This window comes from Otolemur garnettii, unplaced genomic scaffold (assembly GCF_000181295.1).
Source record: "Otolemur garnettii isolate 467f Iridium unplaced genomic scaffold, OtoGar3 scaffold00027, whole genome shotgun sequence".
NCBI lineage: Eukaryota > Metazoa > Chordata > Mammalia > Primates > Galagidae > Otolemur > Otolemur garnettii.
Window position 1 is genome coordinate 13,912,362 of NW_003852422.1, and position 8,782 is coordinate 13,921,143.

At 41.4% G+C, this 8,782-nt stretch overlaps 1 protein-coding gene across 1 annotated transcript; it reads left to right on the forward strand.

The window, feature by feature from the left end:
- Positions 1 to 755: 755 nt before the first annotated feature.
- On the forward strand, positions 756 to 6,675 carry RNF152 (ring finger protein 152). The gene has a single exon (XM_023512374.1). The coding sequence runs from the start codon at positions 871 to 873 to the stop codon at positions 1,480 to 1,482; it is 612 nt and encodes a 203-aa protein (XP_023368142.1). The 5' UTR covers positions 756 to 870; the 3' UTR covers positions 1,483 to 6,675.
- The last annotated feature ends 2,107 nt before the right edge of the window (positions 6,676 to 8,782 follow it).

Genomic DNA, 8,782 nt, shown 5'->3' on the forward strand with positions numbered 1-8,782 from the left:
TAAATAGTAATGAAATAAAAATAACAAGCTGGAAAATGTTAGGGATGCTTTTGTGATGAATGTACCTTTGGGACCCTCATTGCCTTAGGATTCACCTCTGCATCTGGTGGTGGGGTTTTGAGTTTTTGTTTTGTTGTGTTTTTATTATATCTTTTAAAACCAATTCATAAAAATTACCTTGGTTCCTATGATTTGGTGGGGAAGACAAAGATGCCTTCCTATGCTTCTTTTGCAGTGTTGTTTTAATCACCTACAGTCCTCACCCACAGATGGAAAGTGATGTAGCATCTAGGTTTGGGAAGTTGTTTGAATCTGGTGATTAAGACTTGCAGGAGGGTAAGTAGAGGCAGGTGAACAGTCAGAGGATCTAAGGAAAGAAATTTACTTCTAGGAAATGCTATTAGCGGAAGCAAGAGAAGTTCTCCATTCTGTGTTAGAAGGACAACCCAGGGTTGGCTGAAATGTACAAAACAGAAACCATAGACCCTCTGCCTGAAGCTGGGAGGCTCACTGCACCTGCTGCCCGTGCTCGCTGCTTTTACAATGAGCAGAACATTTGCTCTGACAGGCTGTATCCAAGACAACTTTCACTTGTTTTCCTCTGGACGGTACAGGACTCCCATGGCTTCATGAGTGGGAAATTTTTCAGCTTTTGACCCAGTGTCCAGACTTTCGAGCAATTTAAATGTGTTGACATCTCAACTTCTTTGGAGTAATTAACTTTTGTTTGTACTATTTGTCTCCTTCAGACATGAACGCACTTGCAAATGCTAGAAGCCTGTGAGCTCGCAGCTCGGGGAAGGCGCTGAGTGGTGGCCTCTGAGAACCAGCTCGTTCACCTTGGCCTTGCCCACCAGCTCACGGTCAGCCATGGAGACGCTCTCCCAGGACTCCTTGCTGGAGTGTCAGATCTGTTTCAATTACTACAGCCCCCGGCGAAGGCCCAAGCTACTGGATTGCAAACACACCTGCTGCTCTGTGTGCCTCCAGCAGATGAGGACGAGCCAGAAGGACGTGAGGTGCCCCTGGTGCCGAGGCATCACCAAGCTGCCCCCGGGCTTCTCCGTGTCGCAGCTCCCCGACGACCCTGAGGTCCTGGCCGTCATAGCCATCCCGCACACTTCCGAGCACACTCCAGTCTTCATCAAACTTCCCAGCAACGGGTGCTACATGCTGCCCTTGCCCATCTCCAAGGAGCGCGCGCTGCTGCCAGGAGACATGGGCTGCCGCCTGCTGCCCGGGAGCCAGCAGAAGTCTGTCACCGTGGTGACCATCCCTGCGGAACAGCAGCCTCTGCAGGGCGGGGCGGCCCCCGAGGCGGCGGAGGAGGAGCAGGACCGGCGGGGCGTGGTGAAGAGCTCCACCTGGTCCGGGGTGTGCACGGTCATCCTGGTGGCCTGCGTCCTGGTCTTCCTGCTGGGCATCGTGCTCCACAACATGTCCTGCATTTCTAAGCGCTTCACTGTGATATCCTGCGGCTGAAGGGACCGTGGGGAAGTCTCTGTGGGTGCCAACTTAGGGGTTGAGCAGCTGTTGGTGACGGGATCCCGGGGAGAAGAAGGGGGGTGACACTGACCATTTGGTGCCGAGTGCTGGCCTCTGGGTTGTCCCTTGATTCACCCCAAGACCGACGTGAAGGGCAGAAGGTGAGGTCTCTACAAGACGCCAAGCAAATTGTTCTGAGTTTTAACGGCCACGGCTTTGAAGATGATTGCATGCCTTCTCATAATCATGTATCAAATGGACTGTAATTTATGATTTTCACAATCATGTTCCGAGATAGACGTACTCTACTTAGACGTGAAACTGTCCAAGTGTGCACAATGTTGATCTTCTCTAAATGCGGTAGATTAAAACAAAGATGCTGTGTAAACAAGTAGATTCAAACCTGCGAATCCGTGTAAAAATGCAGTGAAGACATGCAGTCCTGGCTTCTTCACTTTTTTTTTTTTTTTTAATGAAACCCAATCTTCATTTAGTTGCAGAGGCTTTTTATACGTTTTGAATGGCACCCAAATCAGAACAAGTTAAGTGGACAACCGTTTTTTAGAGAAAATATTTGAACCAATGTCTCCAATGTGTTGTGTTTTGTCCCGCACCTTCATTTCTCCTCACTTGTAATTAGAGCTCGCTCCGCGCTTATTAAACTGAAAGCCCAACAGGGGAGCAATAAACCTAGAAATAATGAGAAATGCCTAATCCCACAGGAAACCTGTATGTATGCCAGTTTTTCTCAAGCCATCTCACAGAATGAGAATTTCAAATGTAAATATTGTGTATTTGTGTGTGTGTGTCTAATTTGATTTACCTCAGGTGGTTGAGTCTTTGCAGAAGCATCCCAGGAGTTAAGACTTCACGGCATGAATGAAACCAGTGTGGGAAATGGTGATCACTGTGTGGACCCCTGGACCCTCCCAGGGAGGAGTCTGCCCCACGTTCCCTCCCATACCCCATACTTGCTCTTCTTCCGTGTATAAAATCTTGTATTTTCAAAGACATACACGGAGGGTAACAGAATAATCTGTCTTTTCTCCCCATTTTAGCGTATTTTAATGGCCATGAGTGTCATAAACTGCTGGCAGACCCACACGGGCATTTTAATAGCCTGTCTATGATTATTTCTTGAAAGATGTTGTTTCATGAGAGTCAAACCAGCTAGAATTCTAGTTTTCTCTTGTTGGTTTAAGTGGGGGAAATCTCTTGTATTTAAGTATATGCTTTTACTGAGAAAAGTGGTAAGTTAGATGAACAACTCATATTCCCAATGTAAGTGGACCAATTCCTCATAGACTGTCAAATATTCTGAAATGTGCAATGGTCTATAGATGATTACGAAGAAAGATCTGCGAGCATTAAGCCATGAATCCCGTCTCTGGGAGTGTGTGCATTCAGAAATAGCTTGAGCTTGACAGTTCTCATCTCATTTCTTTTGTGGGATTCATGAGGCAAGTGGTGTGTGACAAGGACTCCACTCATAAATATAACTGTTTTTATGTTCCACTGAATCCCTGAAAATGGCGGGGAGGGGGAGGGAAGGTGAAGCCAGGAGAACTAGTGACTGGTTCCGAAAAGCAAGGCTAGATACTAGGCTTGTGAGGCCGGACACTTTATTTATTTTCTATGCTGACTGTTATCTTCAAGCAGCACAAAATGGGCATATTAAAGTGATGGAATTAATGTGAAATAAAACAAAAATACAATGCCTACACTACAAATCTAACACTTAATTGGCATGAAAACTCAATATAGAATTATGAGCTCCGGTTTTTCAGCATTTTCAAATTTGTCAGGTAAGACCTTTAGGAAATGTATTTGAAAGCTCAAACTAGAAATTAGGTTAAAATGCCATTTTATTGTGTAAGCTATTGGGCATTATACAACAGTAATCTAGGATTTATTTGGTATTAATAATTTAGGTATCATATTAGCTGAATACTATCCTCTATTATGTAACATAATATACTGTTGGGTTAGTGTCAATTTCTCAAACTCTCCCAGGCTGCTGTAATGCATGTCTGACCTAATTTCTATTTCTCTTGGAGGGGAAAAAAAAATACACTACAGAAATGTTGTATTAAAATTACTACCTTTCAAATGGACTTTACCCTTGCAATTTTGAGCTATGCCATATTCAAACTAATTTTGTGAGTGATATCTGCATATATCTGTGTACAGTATGAAATGACTGACCCTGTAGATGTGATCTATGTGATAGAGTTCTACTTGTGCAAGTAGGTTATATATAGACACTAATGTGTGTGATGATACAGTGTCCTGTGTTTTTTAGTGCAAAACTATAGAGTAAAAATGTCCACAGAACTTCTACCTACAAGGCAGTCCTGTGCTAGAGCTGCAATTAAGCGGGGCAAAATTAATCTGCAGTGCAGTGGATTCTTGACCTTACAATTTATCCTAACAATTAACGACCAAAATGAGAATTTTTGGTGTGTCTTCCTGACATAAGAAACATTGTTTAAATGGATTCCGCCTGCAGTTATTTGTGTACTTGCTTGTTAGGATGTGCATTTGTGTGTGTGTGTGTGTATGAGAGAGAGAGATAAGAGAGGTCTCAGCCTGCTAGGTAGAACTTTTATAGGCCTATGATGTTTTACTGTAACTTGGCATCCCATTGCGCTGGCCTCTTCTGGCATTTACCAATGACACGAACAAAGCATCAGCCCCATGTGACCGAAGTCCAGTGACACAATCAACCAGAATTCATATTTGAATTGGACAGTGACACCATCAACCAGAATTCATATTTGCACATCAATGAAAAGTCACAAGTAGAAAGCACAGAACGTTAGAGCTGCAAGTAACCTGTGGTGGCTTCATTTTATAGAAGAGCCCACTGAGGCCTGCAGCTTGTCCCTCCCCAGCAAAAGGGGACCAGAACTTTGCATTGCAGAATCCTCGCTTTCCTCCCTAGACCTGTTGACAACTCTCTGTGGCTCTGATTGTTTCCAGGGTTGTTGAACACCCTTGTTAACTATCGCTTTAAGGATTTTTGCAGGTTTATGTATTCATTTTAGTTAGCATCTACCTCTCTGGGAAAGGAGGGTTGACTTAGGGATGGTTATAGACATTGAAAGAAAACTATCACTGTGTGGTCTGAATTTAAAAAATTGCAAAACACTGGTGTCCACACCCTCCCCCCTTTATGTGTAAAGGACAATGAGTGTTGTGTAAATAGTAATCTATAAGAAGCATGAATTTTTATCTTTATTAATGATCTTGGCAAAAGCAAGAGAATGCTTACTGTGTTATTTAGAGCCGAGTATGCTACCAAAAAGCATTGTCTTTGGAAAATTTTTGTGTAATGACCTGGGGCATAAGCCATTGTGATGAAAAAGCAAATTGGTTTCAGTTCTAGTCATACTTAGTGATCAAAAAGCTCTAAGGTGTTTTCTTTAAAAATATAATTAAGTTTAATGTTGTGCGTGGCTTACAGAGTGGGTCCCTTGAAGGTCATACCACCTGCTGGTACAGTCCATAGAATCTTGTAGGTCAGTACTGTTCAATCAACTTTCTGTGATGATGGAGATATTCTATTAACCTGCACTGTCCACTGCAGTAGCCACTAGCCACATTGGCTATCAAGCAGTTCGAGGGGTTAGTATGAGGAAGGAACTAGATTTTAAATTGTATTTAAAGTTAAGTACCCCATGTGGCTAGTGGCTACTGTGTTGTAAGACTCAGTCTGAATGGTTTGCATGAGGATCTAGCATCAAGGTATTTAATGGAGTAACAGCAAGGCCAAGAAGGGAGTTTGTAGGCTAAGTAACAAGCAGCTGGCAAAAAGAAAAAAAGAACATGTCTTTCTGGCCTTAAAAAATATGTGATCTCAAGTATGACAGTAAAAATTTATTGATTGCCCTTTGGGGTTACTTGCTAATGCACTCTGGGCCAAGGAATGATCAGTGAAGCTTACAGCGTGCTTTATTAAGCCCCCTTTCTGGAATCATTAGCTGCATGTGAATCTGTTGTCTAAAAATAGTAGTTAGAAAGTAGCTGTAAAATGTTTGACTTGCAAGCTATGCATGATCTGTTCTGTGAATTGTGTTTGGGATCTTGTGGCCAAAAAGTAAATGTTACAGAAAAAAAAAAAAAAAAGCTGAATGAAATCCCTGTTCACTTCCAAATATCTTACCCTAACATCATTGCTGTGAAACATTAAGAGCAAGCATGTTTTGCGGGGTTCAGAGTGTTTTTTATACGTCCTTGAGGCCTGCCAGCTTGTCATTCTCTTTGGTGTGGGCATATGTGGGCATCATTTTTCAGATGCCAGACTGAAACGTTGGTACTATTTTTAGAGTCAGGATTGTTTTTAGTCTCTCTCCTTTTTAATTTTAGTTATCACTAAAAGATTTGAGGCTTTGCACAAAAACATTTTTTTCAAACAGTGGAGAACATTGCCCATGAAATTTAAAAACTTGAAGGTTACTAAAGCTACTAGAATTACTTTTTCAGCAACAAAGCAGAGAATTCAGATATATTTTCATGTAACTTTCAGACTCTTGCAGGTAATCTGGTATTTATTCCAGCCTAGATTTTGATTTGTAGAGTTCCCATCCCCTTATCTGAAAACTTGTCCTGTGTCAAAATCGGTTATTCTGCTTTTCATTGTTTTCCAAATGGAATGTAAACCCAATGCTTTTCCTTCCATTTAGCAGAATTGGGGTTGATTTTTTTTTTCTCTTGAGACTCATCAGTGGGGTAAGACTGTTCTTTTTAGCTTGTCTTTAAAAATAATTTGAAAAGTTTTGCCAAAATGACAGTTTTTCTTTAGATGTAAAAGGAAGTGAGTGGTCCAAAGATTAGTGTTATGAGAAGAGTGATATGCAAAAGACTTCCATTTCTATCTTCCCTCAGAAAAGTGATGCTACCACCAAGTCAGCATTTTGTTTCCTCGCAAGAAGTGTCCATCAGTAGATCTGTCATCCTTGACCTAGATAGAGAGGCTGCTGCTCGACATTTCCATCATTCTCAGTAGATTGTCACCCACAAGGTAGTTCTTATCGAAACAAACTCTAGAGAAGAGTGAAATAGTCCCATGATTCTCTAAGTATTTTGAAAGTAATAGTCTATTTCACAAGCAATGATGATCAGTTGCTGGATTTTGTTCCACATGAAACATTTCTAAAAAATAAATGGAAATTAAAGCCATTGATTTTTTTTGATAGAATTGACTTACTACATATATACACACACACACAGTCATATAGACACATGATTTAGCTGTCATTGGAGTTAAAAATCAAATAAAAATAATGTGTTTTCCAATTTGTAGTTTTATAATGTTGAATTTAGATGTTAATTTCTTAATAGTTGCTAGGGGCTGCATACATTATGCCAACCCAGCTACCTTTGGGAGTGTCTGTGTGAACATGAGAGTTTTCAAGTACATGAAGAGGTGGGTTCTACCGGGTACACTTTATTGGAAAGCCACTGATCATTGAGAAATAATGGGGCATGTGGGTGGGGCATTTAATTTCTTCCAAATATCTTGTTTTTTTGGCTCTGCTCAAGTGGTCAGGGATAAGGTTCCATCATTCCCGAACTTCTGCAATGTGGCTCTCATTTTTCTACACAAATTTCCTTGCCTAGTGGAGCCAATTATTATTTTATTTTCAGGATTCACTGCCTGGGGTATCCCATTATGTATATCTCACTCACAATGTAGTGGTGCTTGAAACACTCATCCCTCATTAGCTGGGTTTTATTATTCTAATCTAAGGGTTTTGATACTGTTCATATGATTACATTTTTAGGGACGGTCAGTAATATTTGGGGCACAGTACCGAGGGCCCTCTTGAAGTCTACAACAGCATGCATTTTCTTTGTTTTTCTAAGGGTGTCCCCTGTAACTGCCTTTGTTCTTCTAGAACAAAATTCAGCACTACAGGATGTGGAGCTGGTAGCCTGTGTGAAAGTCTTTTGTCATCTCCCTGAATGTTAGTTATCGGGTTCTAACAAGAGTTTTCCAAAGGATGGTCAGTTTTTAATTTGACATTTGTTTATTGAGAATCTAGAAGTGGACAGTTGATAGGATGGTGGTGGAGGAATACGGGCTGTAAAAAGAAGGGGAAAGTTACAAGAGAGGCTTCTTAAAAAGGAACAAGCTGATATCTTTGTTACCTCTATGTAAATAGCTGATATCCTATACTGTGCTTCTCCCACGAGGTTTTTCCTGGCTGAGAGGCAACCTAGTAATTAAGCAGACCTTCTGTGGGAGAGGTAGAGACAAAGCCCTGGGTTTGTATCAACAGACAGGCAGATAAGCCCAGAGAGTAAGGAAATACTTAATAAAGATAACTCATCGTAAGAGCTGAAGGTCCATCATGGCAGAAACCAGCTGGAGAAAGAAGTATGGGACAACTAAAGACAATTTAGTCAATAACAACCTCTCATTCCAGTACGAGCTGTCAAATTCAAGTTAGGACACTTGCTTTGAAGACACTGCTCAGCTGACAAGAGAGTCCAGGGAGGCCCCATTTTTCCTACCATCCTAGGCTGTGCTCTTGGCTCGGGTCTTCAGCACGCTGGAAAATTTTGGAGCCTGCTCTGGAGATGGTACAGACTCCAGCGTCCTCTTAATGGTGGGATACAATGCCTTTTATGTGGATCTATCCTGACTTGAGTGTGTTAATACTGTTGGGAAAATAGCCTGGTGGTTGTTATTTGTTATATATGTATTTTTTTATTTGTTATATATTTTTTATTCCACCCCTTGTTCATGTTTGCCTCACTTGACAGTTCCAGGTGTGGAAGCTGGTTTCAGCATGGGGTGGTTACAAACTCCCAACCTATGCCACGTAGCTGGTGCCCGGGGTCCTTCCAGGCAGACAGCTCCGTGGTGGGTTCCCTGGCCCCCTTGATAATGAATACTCCAGTCAAATATCTAGATCAATGCTGCTTGGAGGCTGTTAACTCAAGTCCTTGACATGTTTCATTTACAATTATGTGGATTATTTATTTTAGGAGCTTTTTTTTTTTCCTTTGAGGGCCAAATAGCCCTACAAATAAATGAGCTGCTGGGCTGTGGAGAAAATATTGTCCAAATGTTGCCAAATATTGACTTCGTAAAGGGGATATCAAGCTGCTGTTTATAAATCTGAATGTCTTAAAAGCATTCCTGCTTGCTCTCTCTGTTACAGATGGTGTCTTAGCCAGTCCTGAGTTTTTCCAATGAACCCAATTTTAATATATGGTATTTTTGTATGCCAAACTGGTGTCTTGTCCTTTGTACATGTGGTAATGTTGATTTTATGACTACTGTTAA